We start from the raw sequence: 21473 nt of genomic DNA, 5'->3' as shown, positions 1-21473 counted from the left end.
AGAGTGCAGAGGGCATAGCTTTGAGTCCATGAGACTCATGGTGCAGCTGTCTATTAGCTCTCTGACCCTGGATGACTTAAGTTACCTCTCTGAGCTAGTTACTTCTGTAAAATGACTGTAGTACAATGGCTTAATGTGACTAAAAGAAGACAGTGGGCAGCTGGGCACAGTGGCTCACACCTGTAAACCCAGCACTTTCAGAGGCTGAGGCGGGCGGATCACCTGAGGTCAGGAGTTCAAGACCAGCCTGGCCAACACAGTGAAACCCCATCTCTACAGAAATACAAAAATTAGCCAGGCATGATGGTGGGTGCCTGTAATCCCAGCTACTTGGGAGGCTGAGGGGGAAGAATCTTCAACCTGGGAGGGCAGAGGTTGCAGTGAGCCGAGATCGTGCCATTGCACTCTAGCCTGGGTGACAGAGCGAGACTCTCAAAAAAAAAAAAAATGGAGGACAATGGGTAAAGTATCAGAATGGTACCAGCAGAGAGTAGGTGCTTTGTAAACGCTAGGATCAAATTCCTATACTGTGCTACAGTCAGTGAGAGCCAAACAGGACACAAGTCAGAACCCTCATTTCACTTCTTGGAAATAAGCCATAGTCCTCCCGAACACTCTGTCTAATTGCTTATGGCCCATGTTTTAGGATATAAAAGAGAGGAAGGCTAGTAAGGATCCCCCAACCTTTTAATTTTTTTAATTGGGGGTGCAGGGGACTCCAATTAGGGCAGTGGCGCCAAGAAGGAACCACAACAGCAGGCCCCCGCGGGCTGTCCTCCTGCTGAGAGCAAAGCTCAGAAGGGCACAGTCAGCAAAGGGTTACCCTTCAGTGCAAACACCCATCCCCCACTGTCACCTCACATTAAAGGGCCAGGCACCAGAGAACAAGCCGGTCAGTGACAGCTGCTCTCATTAACGGTTTGCTCCCCCAGTTTCTCTCCCTTCTGGCCTTTACTTTTAAAAAGAAAAAAGAAAAATAAAGCAAGGGAGAAAGCCATTAAAACAGCCAGTCCAGTAGGCTGGGATTCCCATGTCAAAGGCTGCAGGCAGTTCACACACTGCTTTCTTTGTGGCGCCCACTCTGATTGCTGCAACTCCTTCTCCCTCTTCTTGACCCCTGCACATGGAGTCAGGTGTTTCCCTGCCTGCTGAAGGCCCCTACACATGTCACTATGACAGCCCCCATGGCATTGAGCTCCTGTGCTTGGCCTGGCTGTGAGAGGAGCAAGAATGGGATTTCCTTGGGAGGGCTGAGCCCTATTCATTCCTACACCTTCAAGAAATACTCCCTACAGTGTTCTCAAGAAAGGTTAGATCAACTCATTGATTCTGGCTTTTTGCTTGTTAGGCACACATTTGCTTAGTCTGAGCTAGAATCCCTGAGAGGCCTTGATAAGACAGGGAAAGTAACATATATATTACACATGGTCCCTGCCCCCAAGAACTTACAGCCTAAAGGAAGACACCCATCGACAATTTCAATCCACAGTGTTAAGTGCTGTTACAGAGGAGCTGGGGAGAGGCTGCATAGGGAGACATAAGCCTGCAACCAGGCTCAGAAACCAGGAAAGGATAAGAAGCTGGTTTAGATCTCTCTATTGTTCATAATTCTTACTGTGAATGAGCAAGGATAATACTAACAACAATACAACCTACATGTGTGGTGCTTAAATATCCAGCCATTATTGTACTCTGGGATTCCTGCTGGGCTGGGGTGAGCTCCCCTCAGTAGGGCCCAGGAAGTCACAATATCAAAGTAGGTGCTCAGTCATGTTCGCTGAATAAGCCCCTCAAAACTCTTAGCAGGCAGGAAAAGCAGTGCCTACAGATGGAGGCTCAGAGAAGTGCAATGCCTTCTCCCACCTTCACCGGGAGTCAGAGATGAAGTATGTGAAAAGGTAACCCGTTCATTTGGGGCAAATCAGTATGTGGTCCATCCCAAGTTATCCCTAGGAAGTCTGTGACTCGATGTACGAGGCCCTCAGGCTGAGAGAGGGCTCAGCCTTCAGATAACCTCCTCTTCTCCAATGAACACTGAGATTAGGGTCTGTGTGAGTCACTCCCAAGGTCACAGAGGGAAGAGGAGGCATTTTCCAAGAAGCGGAGAAGTCGCATTGCGTACTGTGTCCACCAAAACAGCATGTGAGCACTCGAGTCAGGAGACTTAGATCTTACTACTAGGTCAACAGACTTAGCATGACACTAAGCATGACCTGCTGACACATGACCTTGGGTAAGTTTCTTCCCTAAATTTCCTCATCTATAACATGAGCAAGTTGGACAATATCTCAGCTCCCTTCCAATTGCAACATTCTACGAGCCCAAACCCTCTGTATTTACAGAGATTTACAGACCCTATCAGATCAAAACTCACAGGCTGGGAAGAAGCAGGAATTATTCTCATTTTACTGAAGGAGTCCTAAGGCCTAAGGCCAGGTGACTCTTCAGACACCAAGCAGAGGACAGGAACGAGGGCTCTCTAGCTTTAGTCACTGAGCTGGAAACATTTAACAAGCAACAGTCCAGGGCTCCACTTGCATACTGAGGACAAGATGCTACTTACTATGCAGCAGGCCACCAGGGCTCCTTGAGCAAATCCTGCCAGCACATCACTGGGATGGTGCTTGTGGTCTGATACGCGAGACAGTCCCGTGTAGAAGGCCATCATGATCAAGGTGAACTGCAGGAGGGGCCGGAGCAGGCGGGCTCCTCGCCAAGTGAAGCGGGCCTGCAGGTATAGCTGGAGAAAGGAGACAAAAGGAACAGACATTAAGTGACTCCCCACTCACATGCACTATAACCCCAGGTGACACACACTACATTTCTACGAACAGGGATCATCTGGACCTTGGGTGGCATGTTGTAGATACAGCAATTTGAACATGACCTCAAGCCAGTTATTTAAATGCTGAGCCTGGCTAGGCGCGGTGGCTCACGCCTGTAATCCCAGCACTTTGTGTAGCTGAGGTGGGCAGATCACCTGAGGTCAGGAGTTTGAGACCAGTCTGGCCAACATAGTGAAACCTCATCTGTAATAAAAATACAAAAATTATCTGGGTGTGATGGCATGTGCCTATAGTCCCAGCTACTCAGGAGGCTGAGGCAGGAAAATCACTTGAACCCAGGAGGCGGAGGTTGCAGTGAGCCGAGATCGCACCACTGCAGTTCGGTCTGGGCAACAGAGTGAGACTCTGCCTCAAAAAAATAAATAAATAAGTAAGTAAATAAATAAATAAATAAATGCTGAGTCTTAGTTCTCACACTAAAAAATAGGAAAAATAGAGTTTATCTAGGGAGATAAACTAGGGAAAGCTGAGCAATATAATATATGTAAATGGCCTTAGCACACTGCCACATAGTAGGAACGTAATAAATGATAGTTTCCTTTTATCTTCCTCTTGATTGAAACTAATAATTAAAGAGCAGTAACCAGGGCTTGTAAAGGTTTCTTTTTTTACAATTGATGACAACTTACTTAACACATTTGTGTATTTCCCTTGGGATTATGGCTATATAATCCCTACACTACCTGGTGTCAGCACGGAAATTAAATATGCAATGATAAGAGGAAGTTATTATATCCCCAATGAGATGCTTCTGCTTCAGAAGAAAGCAACTCTATCAAGGACACATTTCTAAGTCACCACTTGGAACTATGGATATTGAATGAGAATATAAGGAAACAATAAACCAACGAGACAATGCCAGGGAATTTTCAAATAGAAGTTGACAGACACTAGACAGGGTGGAGTAGAAGAGTAACCTGAAGAAAAATGGAAGATTAAAAAAAAAACCACCTCTAGCTGAAGCAAAGTAGTTGAAATGACGTCAACTGGGCATTGTCCCCTCAGAGTTATCTTGCTGCAGTTTCCGTTCTAACCTCTGGGCACAACCTATTCCCAGGTTCCTGTGGGAACTTGGGAAATGAGGGGGAAGAGGCAAGTGGACAAGAGGAACTTCCGACTACAAATCAAAGCATTTGGAGAGGCAGGAGAAGGGAAGAGAGCGGAGGGGAGGAGTCTGATGGCCTAAAGATAGACCTGCGGCAGTGCTGAAGACATGAGTTTGTCCTTCCTGGGACAGATGGACACCTTCCTTCGGTGGCAAGAAAAGAGCAAGCCAGTGGCCAGTCTTGATGAGACAGAAGAGTGGAAGATCCCAGAATCATTCTTAGCCATAAGTGTCTAGGACTGAATCCTCAACTACGTGGAACACTATTTCAAATAAGCAGACATGGAAGACAGCAGACTACTTTATAATCATTTTGAAATTATATAAATGTATTATTGGAAAAACTTAAGAGGAAAAAATAAGAATACTGACAAAAAAGATCACACTGAGGCCGTTGCCTGCTAAACAAGGGATAAAAACAATGGTTTTCTCATATATAAATAATAACCAGTTAAAAATGTAAAAGAAGATAGCATAGAGCCTTTATGGAATAAAGGAGGTAAAGGACAATTTGAAGAGACAGAGAGTGAGAATTTTACTTAGAACACTAAACTTTTAAATTCAGAAGTTGATATGTAAATACTATTAGATTGCCATGGACATCCGAAAAAGATGTGGGGAAAAAATTATTCTAAAGATAATCTAAAAGACCAAATCTGTAGTACTAGGCAAAATAAATAAATAAATAAATATGTTAAATTAAATTTAAAAAAAAGAAAGAAGCTAGGCACTATGAAAAGTGCTAAAGACAAAGAAAAATGAGGATTTATAAATCCTGACATATAGAGCAGACAGTTGAGGGATACAAGAAAATAAATAAGTATACTAATGTGTTTTATAGGAGCTATGAAAGAAGTTAGAGGCTGGGGTCAATTACTGTTTGGAAGGGATGCTTGACCAGAATCCTAAAGGTGAATGAGTATTTGCTGGGTTTAAGGGGGCAGGAGTGGGGGATATATATTCCAGGCAGAGGGGTGGCTCAGAGGCCTGCCACAGAAGTTCCCCAAAACTTCAAATAGTTTAGTATAGCTGGAGAAGAGGGTGTTGGGGAAGGGGGGTGAGCAGTGGTGAGAAATAGGGCTGCAGGGACAAGGAGGGCCTAGTTCACGAAGGGCTTTCAGTGTCAAACTAAGCAACCCAGACCTTATTTTGGAGGCCGGTCTTTCCCAAACCATATTCCACTGAATATTAAGGGTTTCTTCAAAAAAGATAAGTGAATGTTCTATACTAAATCCTTATTTTTGTCAATTATCATGCTTATAAGATTACTAAAGGCTCTGAGAAGTCCTGAAGGAAAGAATACTTATTTGACCTTTAATCACTATTTTCAGAGAACATCTACCTATTTGAATCACAACTGGAAAATATTACTGTAAGCAATGGTGAAAAATTAAATGATTTCATGCAAAGCACTGAGTACCACACTCTCAGTGCTTTTCAAGAGCTCTAGGCAAGACTGGGTCACTATAGGCAATACCAAAGTCAGTGAATTGGAGCTATAGGCCAAAGACTACTCCCTTAATGACCTACCAGTGGATGAAAATATGCCTCCTTTTGGAAATGGGGATGAAGATGGTGTTAGTCTAGCTCCAACTCAACACAAGTCTTCAGGACAATGGCAAATTCAAGAACAAGGAATCATCCACTTGCAGTGTACTCAGTATGTTTGGCCTTCCCTCAGCTATTCTTGGCAGTGGACAAGGGTGGGGTGCATAACAGACAGAGCACAGATTTTAATCAGGAAAACCTCCCTGAGCCTCCATTTTCTCACATATAAAATAAGTGTAGCAACCACTCTCTTAGAGGCTGTGGTCCAGGTTGGTTGATAATGTAGATCAAGAGGATAGCATGAAATACTACTCAATAAATAGGTGATTTTATTCTTTAATCACATTTCTTAATTTGGAGCGGCAAGATTTTCTAACTTCCCTTGCTGAAAAATCTGTAGGTCCTCGGAAAATGCTTGTTACGAGTCCTTCAACCATTCCCCCTGCCCCTGCATGCAGGCTTAGATCACAAGCCTTGGAAATCAAGGGTGGGGCAGAGGAAGGGCGTGTTTCCCAACCGGACAAAGCCCACATCTCCCCTTCCCCTGATTCAGATACTTAAGGTTGGAGCTTAATACAAGAAAAAAATAAATACACCAGAAGAATTTGAGAAGAGAGGAAGAGACCAGTCATCAGAATAGCTCCAGAAAGGAAGGGAGTGCTTATGAATGAGAAAGGAGTAGGGAGCCAAGGGAAAAGAACACCTTTGGGAAGCAGTCAGTCAGACATCACAGTAAGCAGATGAGAGCTTGTTCCCTGATATCCATCAGTAACTAACACATTTATGGAGGAATGCCTCAAGGTCAGCACTGATCCTGGTGTCTGCAGCAGGGGACTTTGGGGAAAGCAGTGCAATAGTAAAGTGCATTTTGGGGTACAATAGCCCTGATTCCAGTCCTGGCTCTGTCACTTACTAAGTGGGTGGTCAGTTTACTTCTATAAGCCTCAGTCTCCTTATCTGTAAAATAGGTAGAACAGTCCTATCTCCTTCTCTGGGTTGCCAGGATCAAAGGAGATGACATGGAAAGGAAACTGTCCGGCACAGGACGGGCACTCAGGATACTTTTCAGAAATCTAGGTTACCTTTCTGCCCTGGTGAATGACATTTACTCAATGACTGTGGCAATTTCACCAAAACAAGTAAGTTTTGGTGAAACTTAAAGAAGAGTCGAGAATGAGATTGCACAATGACTTTCCATCCAGTGGCTACATCTGATATGAGAAAAAAGCCGGTAGCAACAGGCTTTGGGATTGATGAAAGGATACGATGACCTTCTCCATCCCACTCCAATTTCACTGCTGCCAAATGGATTGGATTTTGCCAGTGTAGAACCCAGTTCACACGAGCCACTCCAGGCCACAGGTTTGGGCCTCACTAGGATCAGTGAGTACATTCTGGAGCCTGGGGACAAGTAACTCTGGAGGCTCCATTTATTCCCACTCCACAGGAGACAGGTACAACTTATTCAAGAAAGGAAGTCAAGCCCTGCTGATAGATGATGTCATCCCCCTATTCTGGACCAAAACACACTTTCCCAGATCAGAATACCCAGAGGGGCTTTAGTAAAGTCCTAGGTGCCCTGAAAGGGTAAGTAGAGCTGGACAAAACCTGAAAGTCTAATCATCTTGACCTCTTCTAGTCTACTGCTGACATTCTGGCTTATCCGCATTCACTTCCCCATCTGCATGAAGGCCTCTGGGCTAGAGAATCAGCCCTCTGAAACTACTTCCCAAGCCCCACAATGACACTGCAGAAAGTGATTTGCAGCCACAGCAACTAGATTGGAACCTTTTCTCTGCTACGTACAGCTTGTATATAATCTTAAAGGCCTTTTCTTGTATTAAGATTTCGCTTTCTGTTGCTAAAAAAAAAAAAAAAAAATTGCTGATTGTGGATATGAGAAAAAGAAAGATGTATGTCTGTTTCCCATACCCCAAAATGATGTATGTAAGGCCCTGGCATGTAGAACTCACTCTGTCAGTGCAGTTCTCTTCTCCTTCTTTGTCCTACCTTCAGAACTGGGGTCTTGTGGAATTCCAACAAAACCTCCTTAGAAAGGTCCGACTGAACTTGAGGCTGTTCCTCTGGTCTGAACCAGCAGAGTCAGATGAGTGTGTGAGTCACATTCGTTCTTGCTAAGTCATTTGTGTTTCATTACATGATTTGCATACTGGTGGAACAGGTCTGTACTGTCTTCTCACTTCATTTCCATTGCTCTTGGGACAGCTCCGCTAAGAGTGAAAAGAAGGCTTTTGTCCTTCCTTAGGTCCCTGCCTACCCTCTTCCTGGAAGCCAGTCCAGACCACTGACACCCAGTGAGAAACTTTCTCCCTTCTCTAATTTCCTCTATGGCTTTCACTGGGCTCTGGTTCATGTGCCTGGTGGGTAGCTTGCAAACATATTGTAGAATCTCTCTGGAATGTTCTTTAACTACTTTCAGGACAAAAGAATTTTCGATTGACTTTTCCTTTAGAAGAAAATCCTATCTTATCTTCTGTCACTATCAGAGGGAGGAAAGAAAACCACCATTTTGCTGAGCATTGGTGTAGCCCCTGGGCCAGGTGCTTTAAATTACATTACCTGCAATTGTCACAACAATCCTGTTAGGTGGATACCACTGTGCCCATTCTACAGATGAAGAAATCAAGGCTAAAAGAGGCCACAGTACTTGCTCAAGGTAACCAAGAGATATGATGTACATTGAGTATATTTGCCTCTTTCTGAGTCTGTGCTCTAAGCACAGAACTGCCTGGCTTCCTTAGGGAATTACTGCTTCACATAAAGTCTTAGTCTTTTTATACTGGACCTCTGTCTTTGGAGAAAAGAGGCAGTTTGAGGGCACTACACCAAAGGACAACCTCCAGGGGACATTTAGAACTTCAGACTCCTCTAATTCACCTGCACACACTTCCATCAACCTCCACATTTGAAACACAAGTGTACAGCTTTTGTAAGAGTTACAGTGGAATAATCTCTGACCTGATCTGAAGCTGAAGGGAGCCTAAGAGCTGACTCATTATACCTCATAGCAGAGGTGAGGGCCACTTCCATCCCCTCAGTCCACCCCTAAGCAGAGAATGCATCCAGCTGTTTGGCCACTATTTACTTCTCTGGCTTTCCACACAAAATTATGAGCTCTTTTGGTGTCCCCAGGCACTCACACAGGGTCTGTCACAGAAGAGGTACTCAGAATTAGATGGATGTGTGGTGGGGTGAGTGAATGATATAGGGAGAAAAAAGAGGAAAAACATCTGGTACAGATTCCCCTTGGAAACAACAATCTTGCTCCCCAAAGGAGTTTCTACAGCTGCTCCCAGGATCTGTGGGTACACCTCGTGGGCATACCAGACCCCAGGCTCCAGGGCACCATACATGCTGAACAAAACCTCAATGGCTAACAAGCACAGCCCAGAGAAAGGGCTGTCAGAGCACAGCCACTTCCATTTCCTTGGCACCCAACAAACCCTCTGACACACAAACAGTTCTCCTGGGACAGCACAGTAAAGGGTCAATAGGGAGAGAGCTCAGCAAAGAGGCAGCAAAGACTTTCCCTACATTACACAGGCCCTTAGCAATCTATCAAGTCCGTGATGAGGAGACAAAAAAAGTTCTGATCGGAATGGAAAGGCGGATGGCCTGAGTGTCAGAAGACCTGAAATTCATTCATTCATTCATTCATCCATCAAATATTTATTGCACACTTACTAGGTATCAGGCATTATTTTGGGAAGTAGGATATAGCAGTGAATGAAGAGACCAAAAAATCTCTCCTCCGGGGAATTTACAGCGTTTTTAAATCATTTTTTTAAAATATATATATAGACAGGGTCTCACTATGTTGCCCAGGCTGATCCTGAACTCCTGGGCTCAAGCAATTCTCCTGCCTTGGCCTCCCAAAGTGCTGGGATTACAGGCATGAACCACTGCACCCAGCCAGAATTTATAATTTAGTTGGAAGAAACAAAAAAGCAAGTAAGTATGTAGTATGTCAGATGGTGAGACGTAAGGCTGCAAAGGGGCATAGGGAGAACAGTGTCAGAGGAGGGGGTTGTCATTTTAAACAGGGTAGTCAGGAAAGGCTTCTAAAAAAGGTGAGGGGGGGCAAGGTGCAGATTTCGGGGTGGGGTGCGGGGAGAACAGCAGCTAAGGAAAGGCCTTGACACAAAGTGGCTGCCTAATGCACCTGCAAAATGAGGAGCTGGGACTGATCCCAAAGGTATTTTCCACTCTCAAGCGTGCCCTCCATTCCCTGGTTCCTAGCAGCCATCCAAGCTGTACTGAACTGAATACCTGCAGTTCTCCAAATCACCTCCTCCTTTTCACCTTCACACATGTAGTTCTTCCAGTCTCCTCTATCTTCATGTGACTAACTACCTCTACTGCCACTCTCTGCTCCAGGTAAGCCTAGGGGTCATAATTCTGAGAGTCCGTAATATAACCTACATATCCCCTTGCCCCTGAGGGACAATATATCAGACTATTATCATTGTGTACTGTTTCTCTAGACTAAATTATGCAAGGGCTGTAACCATCTCCCCATTCCCACTCCTAGCCTGGTGCTTGGTGCATCATAGTCCCTCACTAAGCATATACCAAATGCTCAATGTTGGATGCACAGGTGAGTTCCTTAAGGGCAGGGCTCAGCACAACACAGCAGACATTCAGCTGCATGAATTGGTGTCTGCCCTGGTGTTGACATTTTATCCAGATAGCATGACATCCTCAGTCTCCGACCATGGAGGTGCCGGGTCAATCCAGACGTGGTCCTCCGAGGTTCAGGCCAGGGCTCACAGATATAAAGCATACTTTATGCTTATATATGCTGTGGGTTTTTTTTTTTTTTTTAATTAGAACTTGCGTTAATCTCTAACAAGCCTTAACCTCACCCATAAGCTTCTGTGTGCAGGATAATTTGGTGTTTGGGGCATGGTTTTTCCAAGCTCATCATTTGGCAAAATTTATTCATTGACCTAACATGAAGTGCCCTTAAAGTTATGGAGGCTCTAGAAGTGGCTGCTGCTGAAAGGCCTGGAGTGGAGCTGGCTGGTGCTTCCGGTCTGCCATTCTCTGAACTCGATGGTAATGTAGGCCTAAGTTTGTCTTGATGGCTCCCCATCTTCCTTTTTAGCACTTAGGGCAGTTCAAACTTTTTTCAAATAGAGCCATTGTGATTGAGAGATAAATAGACAGGCCATCTCATCCCACTCTTTCATCTGACAGATGGGGAAAGTGGGGTCCAGAGAGGAAAAGTGGCAACAACTCTGCAAAATAGACATGATCACTTCCACTTTCCAGATGAGTATGCTGAGGCTCTAAAGCTATGTAACCCACTCATGGCTTCAGAGCTGGTCACGGATACAGCCAGATTTGATTCCACATCTGCTTGATTCTAAAGACAAAACTGTCAATGCTAAACCTGGCTGACCCAAATGTGATTCTCCCCAACACCCCAGGGAAGCTATGAATCACAGGCTGCATGAACAAAAAAACAGCACTGGGTACACCGGGGAGTCCAGTCTCTTTGCCCAACTCCAGAACTTCCTGAAGCCCAACATAAAAGCCCTGGGGGAGGGTCTAAGGGCTTCTCGGACTGACTGCAGAGTTTCCCACCTCCTCTGGTGGGCCGAAATGGTGTCCTTTCAATTTTCTTTAGAAAGTTTTGCAAATCAGCCAAGCCTAGTGGCTCATGCCTGTAATCCCAACACTTTGGGAGGCTGAGGTGGGTGGATCACCTGCAGTCAGGAGTTCAAGACCAGCCTGGCCAACATGGTGAAACCCTGTCTCTATTAAAAATACAAAAATTTGCTGGGTGTGGTGCCACACACCCGTAATCCCAGCTACTTGGGAGTCTAAGGCAGGAGAATTGCTTGAATCTGGGAGGCAGAGGTTGCAGTGAGCCGAGATTGCACCACTGTACTCCAGCCTGTGCAACAGAGGAAGACTCCATCTCAAAAAAAAAAAAAGAAAATTTGCAAATCGGCCTAGCACGGAGGCTCACATCTGTAGTCCCAGTACTTTGGGAGGCCAAGGTGGTTGGATTGCTTGAGCCCAGGAGTTCAAAACCAGCCTGGCCAACATGGCAAAGCCTCGTCTCTACAAAAAAAATACAAAAATTAGCTGGGTGTGGTGGCATGTGCCTGTGGTCCCAGCTACTCAGGTGGCTGAGGTGGAAGGATCACCTGAGTCCAGGAGGCAGAGGTTGCAGTGAGCCAAGATGGTGCCACTGTACTCCATCCTGGGTGACAGAATGAGACTTTGTTTCAAAAAAAAAAAAGAAGAAGAAGAAGAACAAAGAAAGTTTTGCAGATCAGATGTTACAAGAGCTGGGATTTCTCTGTAATATCACATAAACACATGCCCTGGCAGAGAGTGCTGTCCTCACTTTTTGACCCTTATCTTCACAGGTTGTTTTAGGGCAAGATAACCGTAGAGCTAAAAATAGAGCTGTGTATATATATGTTGTATATGTGAGTTGTGAGTGTTGAATGTGTGTTTGCACAAGAGTTCTGAAGAGTGTATGTGCACAGTGGGGTGGGAGATGGGGGATATAATAACATGCTGAGGAGAGGATGGATTAAGGAGGCTTTCCTTCTTTTATTTTTTTAAAGAGACAGGGTCTCCGTACGCTGTCCAGACTTGTCTCGAACTGCTGGCCTCAAGGGATCCTCTTATCTTGGCCTCTTAAAGTGCTGAGATTACAGGTATAAGCCACCATCCAGCCAAAGGAGGCTCTCCTCCCTCCCTCTCTCTTCCTTTCCTCTCTCCCTTTTCTCTTCCTTCCCTCTTTCTCTTCCTTCCTTCCAGCAATATGGAAGCACTACAACTTTTTCCTCCCTCTGAGGGATGCAAATAAACCTTCAATCAAAATATACCTCTCACCCATCATCCCCACAGAGATCTCTAGCTGGTAAGGAGGTAATTGGAGTTGGGGACGGGAGGGAGGGGACATCTCAACCATCAAAGCAAAAGGAGACAGGTCTCCTTCAGGCAAAATTTAAGTTAGGGTTAAGAGGTAATATTCCTTAAGTTCAACCTGAAGAGGTCTGGTTTTTGTTTGTTTTGAGTTTTGTAGCACAGTACAATGAAAAGAACATAAAACAATGCTGGAGTCTGGCCTGCAAATACCTTTTCTGCCTCTGACTGATGGTAGAACTTTTGTTACTGAATTTCTTAGATTCAAATTGGATAGGATAATCAAAGTGCACCTCATCAGGTCACTGAGAAGCAAATGTCACAGAGTAAGTAGATATGGTGCCTGGCACACAGAAGGCATCCAAAGTGTGTCAGCATCTTCACCTGCTGCGCAGCTGTGAAGGCTACAGTGCACAGTGCTGGCTTCAAAACAATCCAGTATTTTTCATTTGGAATAAAATGAAGGGATATGAAAAAAATGAACACATAGCCAGTTCCTCTAAGCACTTTTATAAAACATCGAAATTACATTTTTAAAATTGTTTCCAGCCCTGGGTAAAATACACACAGGGAGCAGGAACCTAAATATCTTTGCTAAATTTTCCTTTCTAAGAGCAAAACAAAAAAAAAAGACGAAGAATGGAGGGAAGTGCTATTCATGCACACATAAAATCCATGTTTAATGTTGTCATAGGTTGGGGCTCATCTTTCAGCTCTGCATCCTCGGTAATGGGAAGCCAATGTTGGCTTAGTTTAGAGGCCTCTAAACTTAGAAAGGATTGGGGGGAAAAATAAATAAATAAAACAAACTTTCTGCTGTTTTTCCCAATTCCTAATTGTGCTTTTTCAATAAGTTGAAATCAAAATGTTCTTTTTTCAAACAGCTTGTGCTCCTCTGAGCTATGTCTGACCTCTCAGCACCTTCTCGCTCTGAATTCTATCAAAGCGGCTGAAAGCAGGAAGTGCCTTGGCACACACGGACCTCATTCAAGGGGAAAGGCAAGGCAGGGAAACCCACATGTAACTGACAAAGAAAAACAGACCAGCCCTCTGTCTGTCCAGCAGCTGGAGGCAAGCAGGGCACTTCACCTGCATTACCCAACCGTCTCCAGGAAATCAGAGCAGACACGGCCATGAGAAGAGCATGGGAATCAAATCATGGTTCCACTACTGGTTGAAGGAACTCAAACATGCTGCTTATCCTCTCTGGGCCTTGGTCTATGGATTTGAGAAATGGGGCATGGATTTTATACTTCACAGTGTTGTTATGAAGTCATGCGTCCTCATGGAGCAGAAGTATTTTGCAAAACTCAATTATTCTAAATACTTAGGTAATGATGATCCTTAAAGCCCTTCCATCCGTAGAATATAGAGGACTGACATGGTGAACGTTGCAAAAAAATTTATCAGAAGGCTTGGGCTTGAGCAACAGTCCTGCTGTTATGTACATTTTGGCAGTTCACTTTAATTCTCTGAGCCTTACTTAGCAATCTTTTCCCACCATAGATTTTCAGAAAACAGTGCTTGTACCCAAAATGTTATATTTAGGTTGGTGCAAGAGTAAGAGGTTTTTGCCATTTAAGTAATGCAGTCCAGGGGTATTTGTAACGGCAAAAACCTCAATTACTCTTGCACCAACCTAATACAAGTGTCTTTATCACTTTAAAATTCCAAAATGTGTCCACAATGCTTATCAAGCAGCTATGGCAAATACTATTTTTATTTGAAAAATTGAGGAAAAAACTAGAAAGTAAAATAACTTCTGCTAAGGCAGTGGCAGCGCTCAGAATTAAACCTAACTTTTCTAGCTAACCTCTTTTTCAAGGATTTCACAGTGATGTCATGCCCCTAAACTATTTTGAGGGCTATCATATCAGAAGGGATCGAAGCTGGAACTGAGCACTGCTCAAATCAAAGGGTGGGTACTTACCACCAAATACAGCATAGTGTACATGGAGAAGGAGGCATGGCCAGAGAAGAAGGACTTCCTGCAAGAGCAAGAGAGGGCCATGAAAGGGCCGTATTCACATCCCTGATACACACTTGTCTGTCTGTCTTCCCTCCCTAGACTGTAACCTTGAGAGCAGGCACTATGCCCTGTTCATTTTTGCATCCTTGGTAGTGCTTTGGACCCATGCCTGGAACATAGCAGGCACCCATGAATTCATGAATAAACAAAAGAATGAATGAATGAATGTACTTACCCATGCTATATTGGAAGTATTGATTTACATATCTGTCTCAATCATCTGACTGTGAGTTCCTCAAGAATAGGAACTATGCCTTATTCACCCATCTAAACCAGGGCCCAGCTAGTAAGTGCTCACTGAACTGCACTGTATCAAAGGGGTCCAGGCTCTGGCCATGGGGAGGTGGTGTCTCACCTGGCTTCCTGGACTTTGCTGTCATCACCTCTGCATCTGTAGTTCTGAATGTAGCCTTCAGAGCAGTTGATCTGGCTGAAATCAGGGTTGCAGACACTCAAGAAGTGAGGACGCAGGCGCCCTATGGACACTTTGGCAATGTCTGTGAAAGACTGGCTGATGGCACAGCCAAAGAGGAAGCAGCCCACTTGCTTATAGAGTGCTGCCACGTAGGGGTTCTGAATCGTCGACCGCGACTTCTTCAGGTAATAGATCCGGTAGAATTCCCCCGTGATGATCTAAAAGGAATCCAACAGGGGAATTAGGCAGTATCAAGATTCATCATCAACACTGATGCCGTAAAGGATATTCAACAACACAGGAGAATATTCAGTATTTGCAAAGGAGTGTCCTAATTTTTTATTTATGAAATATACAGACACAAATATGCACAGAAGAAAAGATCAAAGCGCTAATATAGTTGGGTGTTTTAAGCCCCTTTGTAACAACAAAAATATACAATCAAATATATTTATATGTATATATGTGTGGGTGTGTGTATCTTTTTTTTTAAGGGAGAGACAAGAACTTAACTATAGAAAAGAAATACTAAATGAAGAATCAAGGACAAGGTAAAGGGTAGCTATGATGTCACAGGGTCTGAGCAAATCTCGAGATTCTGAGATTTGGGGTAAAGGATCACCAACAATGACCTGACTCTAGTAAGGGCCTCAGCCTTGTGCTGACATTGGCCATGGTGAGAGTTTCTGTAAGAAGAGCTGGACACACCATGGTTAAGTCCTGGGGAATTCAGACTCTGCCACCAATCTGGTATCCTTCAGCAATAATCTACATCCTCCAAGCTTTGGCCTCCCGCTCCATAAAAGGAGGCTGCTCACCTTTGCAGTTGTTGGTTCAAATAGGATAACATGAATGGGAAATGACCTGGATCACAGAAAGTGATGCTTTTACTTTTTAGAAGCAGAGTGTGATGAATAGAATACCAGTCTAACAACTAAGAAACTTGTAGTACGATGCCCTTCAGTGTTTGTGAATTTCCTCCAGTCAGCCTGTGCTGTCTTCTCTGAGCCTGAAGATCCTTCTCAAATCTTTCTTGATTTTCATACTGTATCTATGATATGATGCTTAGAGGAGATTTATCACTACTGAAAACCATCCACCAATTACTGATTACCTATTATATACCAGACATTGCTTTTATATTCTTTATGTCACGAAATCCTGATGCTCAAGATAGATATAGTGACATCATCTACATTAAGGATGGGGGACAGCTGATGTTCTGTAAGGTAAATGCCTATGATGTGCACAACCACACACCCTGCTGCCTTTGTCTTAACTCCACAGCCCAGCCATGGCCACTTCCTGCTTGTAACCACAGCCCAGAGACAGTGATGGTCAACTCATCACTCACCACAAAAGTCCCTTCACACTTCCTCCCAGGGCAGGATGATGAGTTACACTTGCCCTTTCAGAGGGAAGAGAGCATGTGCACAGCCACAAGGGAAGCAATAGTCTGGCATATCCGGACACTCCTTTGCAAAGGCTCCCAATATTCTTTTACAGTGGAGGAAAGCATCAAGGCATGAGGTCTGATCAAGGTCCTCAAGGGCTCCAAAGCCTGGGGGAGGACGACCACGTAGGAAGGAAACACCAGCTGGGCCCAGGGACAAACAGGTGCAGCAGTGAGAACAGCTACTATCACTGCCAACATTGACACAGTGACTCTGTGTTCATAAGTGCTTTATATATAAGAGCTACATTTTGTTTTCCCAGAACATATTGAGTACAATTCTGTATTAGAGGAACATAGGCAAAGGCCACTCTAGCCAGCATCTTGGCATAGCCGTTTCCTGAGAGAGCAAAACTAGTATGGGACCCTGCATAGATGCTCAAAGACTATCAGTTGAAGGAACAAATGAATGAAAGAGAGCAGCACGGTAGTCCTCAGAGTTGCCTTATTACAAAATTGGAAGTATCCCCTCAACATTACCAAGAATGCTTTGATAACACGTTGCAGAGATTAAACTCCAGGAAGCATGGCAAGTCATTAATGAAAGGGACCATTATATTTAGAAGAAACTTAGGTCCAAATTAGCTCCCATCTAAAGATTAAACCCAGGTGCACTGACTCCCTGTCCAGCATTCTTTCCTACCATTCATGATCTAATTCCCCTTTTGAACCTGTTTATACATTTACCCTATGTAACCTCACAGGCAAACAAGTTCCAGATGTTTATTACCACAATCATGTTCTCTTAATCTTTTTTATTATTCCTTATTTATAAGTCATACAAGATTTTTTATGCAGGAGGAAGAGCACTGAACTAGGAGTCAAGTAGCCGAGGTTCAAGTCCCTACTTGTTTAGTGAATTTGGGATAAATTGGTTTCTGCATTTGCAAAACGAGGGTGCTACACTCTGATTTATGACTTCATAACTGCAATGACATTTATTCTCAACTCTCCTGGGCTACGTCCACCATCCACCACTAGCCTGCCAACCAAGCACAGGTAATAAGCAATGGCAGAGGAAAGTTACTTGCTCAGAGATGACACCAGAAGCAGGGAGCAGAACCAAGGCCCCAGATAAAATCCCTGACCTCAGATTGCTCTCTGGTTCCCTGAACCAGCCACTGCTACAGATTAAGGAACTGTTTCTAAGCAGGTGTGGCCTGAGGATCAGTCAACACGATTTCCTGTTTGATGCTGAGAAAGAACATGTGAGTTTCCAATGCAAATTAGCATCTCTTTTATGAATTTACTGATTAATCTCAGATGAGTCACCTTTCTGCTCCAGTTACTTTAGGGAGACGGGGTTTGATTACAATTCAGGGATTCTTTTCAGCTCTAATGTCCCATCTCTAAAACTTCCATTTTTAGTGCCACAGTCTTAAGATAGTAAATTGCAAAGTAAAATGTTTCCCTCACTCAAGGGAAAACAAGGAGATGAAAAGAACATTTTGCAGTACCTCAAATTCCTAATAATAATGTTAACAGCAGCCACCTCTTACATTTATTTTGTACTGTAGTTTCATTGAATCTTCTCTGTGAAGAAGATATTCCATTCTACAGATGGAGATACTAAGGCTCTGGGAGACAGTGACTTTTCTGAAGGATTTGAGGCCAGTAAGTGACAGAGTTAAGAGTAGAGCCCAGGTATTCTGACTCTTAAGCTCAAAGACCCACAGCAGACTACACTGAGATAATTTTATCATTTCTATTGTTATTAAAACCAATTTCCACTGCAGAAGAGCAATTGCAGATTTTTAAGGAGAGGGCCAGGCTGAAGCCATTTAGCAGACACATGACTCCAGGACCACATGGCTTCTGGGGCAGCCTTGACAGATTTTAGAGTGAATGAGCAACAAATTATGTATTTTCTCTATCCCCTTGTACAGAAGGGTTGGGGAGTCGACAACACAGCCATAAATCATCATTATGAACCAGCCGGACTTGGCTTCTTGTAATCCTAACCCTTAAAAGTCTATTTAATGAAATTTGGGTTGTGAGAGGCAGCCTGAATACCTCACCTCTACAGACGAGGCGAAGGCTTAAATTGTTCTCCGACACGTTACACACCTAACTCTCGAGTCCCAGATTTACTGCTTTCGGACTTTATTCATTACTCACAATGTTTTTATTCCTGGGTAAGAAAATAAGCTCTTCCCTCCCCCTCCTCCTACAAAGACTCTGTCCCCACTTCCAGACTCCTGCCCCTAGAGCCCTCATTTCTGCCTCAGTCAGCAAGGTTCTGATATGTAAACTTCACTGCTGAGAAAAATGCCTTCAATGTTGATCCCTTTCTGAAACAGCAAGCAACAGATTCTGGGGGTGATGGCAGGCTGCCAGGCAAGCAGAGAATTCTCCCCTACCTGCCTTTTAAAGCACTTGGCACAGAATCTGGAAACTAATAAAATGGGAAAGCATTGCAATTAAGCTACAAGGGGACAGAAAGGGATCACTCCTTGCTGAGAAGGGCTGCAGTTTGGAGAGAGGTTGGCTCCAACTGCAAGACAGCTCCTCTTCCTGTCTTTTCTGGTGAAAAAGAGCTCAACTGCCCACATATTTACAAATATTTAACTGTTATGGAGAGGAAATATGAAGAAAAATTAGGAAAGATTTTTGGGAAAAGATAGAGCAAGAGGTGGTGAAAGAAGCAACAACGTTGTAGCCAGAAAAACCTGTCTGAATCTTGTCTATTACCTTAGGCATATGACTTTACCTCTCTGGGCTTAGATGTCCTCATCTATAAAATAAGGTTAATAATATTTATGTGGCAGGATTGCCAGGGAATTAGATAAGGTGATATGTCAATCGCCTGGCACCTAGCAGGAGAGCCCTCCAAAAGTTAACTTTTTTCTTCCCTCCATTGGAGAAGAGGAAAGCAAACAAACAAATAAAAAACATGTTTTGTAGAGAATATCTCTTCCAAGAGCTCCTTGGACGATACTACACCTAAATGAAGAGTTTGGAAATACCACCCCTCCAGGGTAGGACCAGAAAATGTATGTATGGATGACATTGCTTTTGATCATTTTATCTAGTATGTATTTTTCAGCAGATCAAGACAGAAGCAAAGTCTAAACCCAAAGCAGAAGGGACAACCCTACTCTACTGTTTTGTGTTATTTTTAACATTCCACTCTATTTGTAAATTATCCCAAGAAAAGTAATATTTTTGCACAGCAGCCTAACAATCTCTCTTTCAGAGACTGAGAACTCATCTTCCACCGCTGAGTCTGAAGGACAAACTTTCCTATACTCTGATCTGCTTTAATAATATTGGCTTAGTACTTTACAGCTTTCAAAGCACTTTCACATCCACTATACTGTTTGCTTCTCACAACACCATATGAATTACTAAATTATTACCAACACTTATATAAATGAGTATGATGAAGGCCAGAGAGGGCAGTGAATCACTCTGATAAAAATGAGACAGCAAGAAGACCATCACTGAAGCTGGGGCTTCCTCGTTCTAATTCCTGTGCTGTTCCCAATGGCATCGAGCTGGCTTTCTCTTAGAAGTCCTACTAGGCAGTAGTATGTATGTCTCCAGAGAGACAGATGTTCACAGAACACCCAGTAAGGGCCTGCCATCTTGAAAGGCACCTGCACCTCTAAGTTCCTGCTAGCCACAGAGGGTCAAGTTGTTCTTTTACATCTCGGTTACATGAATTGATGAACTTCTTTTGCCCAGAAAAGATTAATTCAACAAACTGTTGATGATGGAGAATCGTGAAGGGAGAATCACATTTCTCACTTTAGTTCTCAGTCCCAAGGGAAAGGAAAAATATAATGTACTGGGTCCTGTTTCTAAGGATGGAGACAGATGTATGGCTGTATTTTCTCTGGCACTGATTGCTCCATCTACTGCAATAAAGTGCAGCGTCTTTAGTAACTAGAAATAGTTGATTGGAAATTTATTCTCTGATTCTTCTGTCACTTGGTTATCATCTTCAGCCTTTTTCAGGAGATCAGTGCCTCACCGTCTGGGAAAGGTAATGAAGACAGATCTGTCCAAAGACACCAGTATAATTTCTGGGCTTTATGGGTAAGTCAGAACTCCAATATCTAGAATAAAGACAGCAAAGAGGCCAGAGAGGGGCTACAGAAGTTATTTATGGTTGAAATTAGCAGTGGCTGCCCTGTGGCCACAAGTCTCATGAAGAAGAGAGTCTGAGGCATAAAGCATCATTGTTTTCCCAAAAGTCAGGGACTCAGAGTCATGGGTCTCCTGAATGCCCAACTCTGCCAGTCCATGCAAGAATCTCCTGGCTGTTCTTTCTGCAGCATTGCCTACTGCAATCTCTTACTCTTTTTTTTTTTTTTTTTACCTTGAATTTCCTAGGCTTCCTTAATATCACACCACTATGCTTTTGTTACTATTTCTAAATGTATGTCTGCTTCTTCTAGTGGTTCCACATCTGACTTCTACCCAATAAATGTGGGTCTTCCCTAGGATTGTGTTCCTGGCTTTCTGCTGTGATCTCAGCTGCTTCAATAGCTTCAATTGTTACCTCTGTGAAGATGACCTTCAAAAGGGCATCTCTCTGTCTCTCTCTAGCTTCAGCCTACCCCTTTCCCCTAATTGGCCTAATTCCAATCTTCTGCTAACTCTCCCAACTGGAGATGTTATTAGCATTTCAAATTAACCAAGTCTAAGGTCACACCCATTCCCACTCCTGTCCCAAACTTCACTTCTCTTCCCTTTATTTCTGCTCAAGATGCCACCAAGCATATGACTGACGAAGATGTGCAATCTTAGACTCCTTCCTCTCCCTCATCCCATTGTCCATCCGGCTTTTGCAAGGTCTTTTGCATCCATCTTTTTCTATTTCCCTTGCATTGCCACCACTGTGGTTCAGGCCTCATCTTTACCTTGATTAGAAAATTGACCAAGCTCACTTAAAATACTCTCATCAACCTCTAGCCAATTAGCTGGAGTAAAAATTCCTCAGCATTCAAGGGCCTTCACGATCTTGCCACAATCTTCTTTTCCTACTGTAACCTTGTCTACTCCCTTATATTCCATTCATTCAGCCAAACAGGTCTGCTCTACATTCCCTGAAAACACTTCATTGTTTTGAAGTCTCTAAAATGGCTGAAGCAACTCCTTCTGCCTAGGTCAGGTTCTCTGACGAAAATCCTACTTATGCCTTAAAGTAGAGCTCAAGT

General features: G+C 43.7%; 1 protein-coding gene across 3 annotated transcripts in view; it reads right to left on the bottom strand.

The window, feature by feature from the left end:
- The window catches only part of PLPP3 (phospholipid phosphatase 3), a 150722-nt gene that overhangs the window by 14637 nt on the left and 114612 nt on the right, over window positions 1-21473 (bottom strand). For all 3 annotated transcript variants that reach the window (XM_063601017.1, XM_003824211.6, XM_055092182.2), the window contains 3 exons: window positions 14796-15073; window positions 14342-14399; window positions 2564-2740 (listed from right to left, as the gene is read on the bottom strand). In XM_063601017.1, coding sequence (XP_063457087.1) covers window positions 2564-2740; window positions 14342-14399; window positions 14796-15073 — 513 coding nt within the window. The remainder of the gene's footprint in view (window positions 1-2563; window positions 2741-14341; window positions 14400-14795; window positions 15074-21473) is intronic.

The sequence above is a fragment of the Pan paniscus genome, chromosome 1 (genome assembly GCF_029289425.2).
Source record: "Pan paniscus chromosome 1, NHGRI_mPanPan1-v2.0_pri, whole genome shotgun sequence".
Taxonomy (NCBI): domain Eukaryota; kingdom Metazoa; phylum Chordata; class Mammalia; order Primates; family Hominidae; genus Pan; species Pan paniscus.
This window is presented reverse-complemented; position numbering and strand designations above follow the sequence as displayed.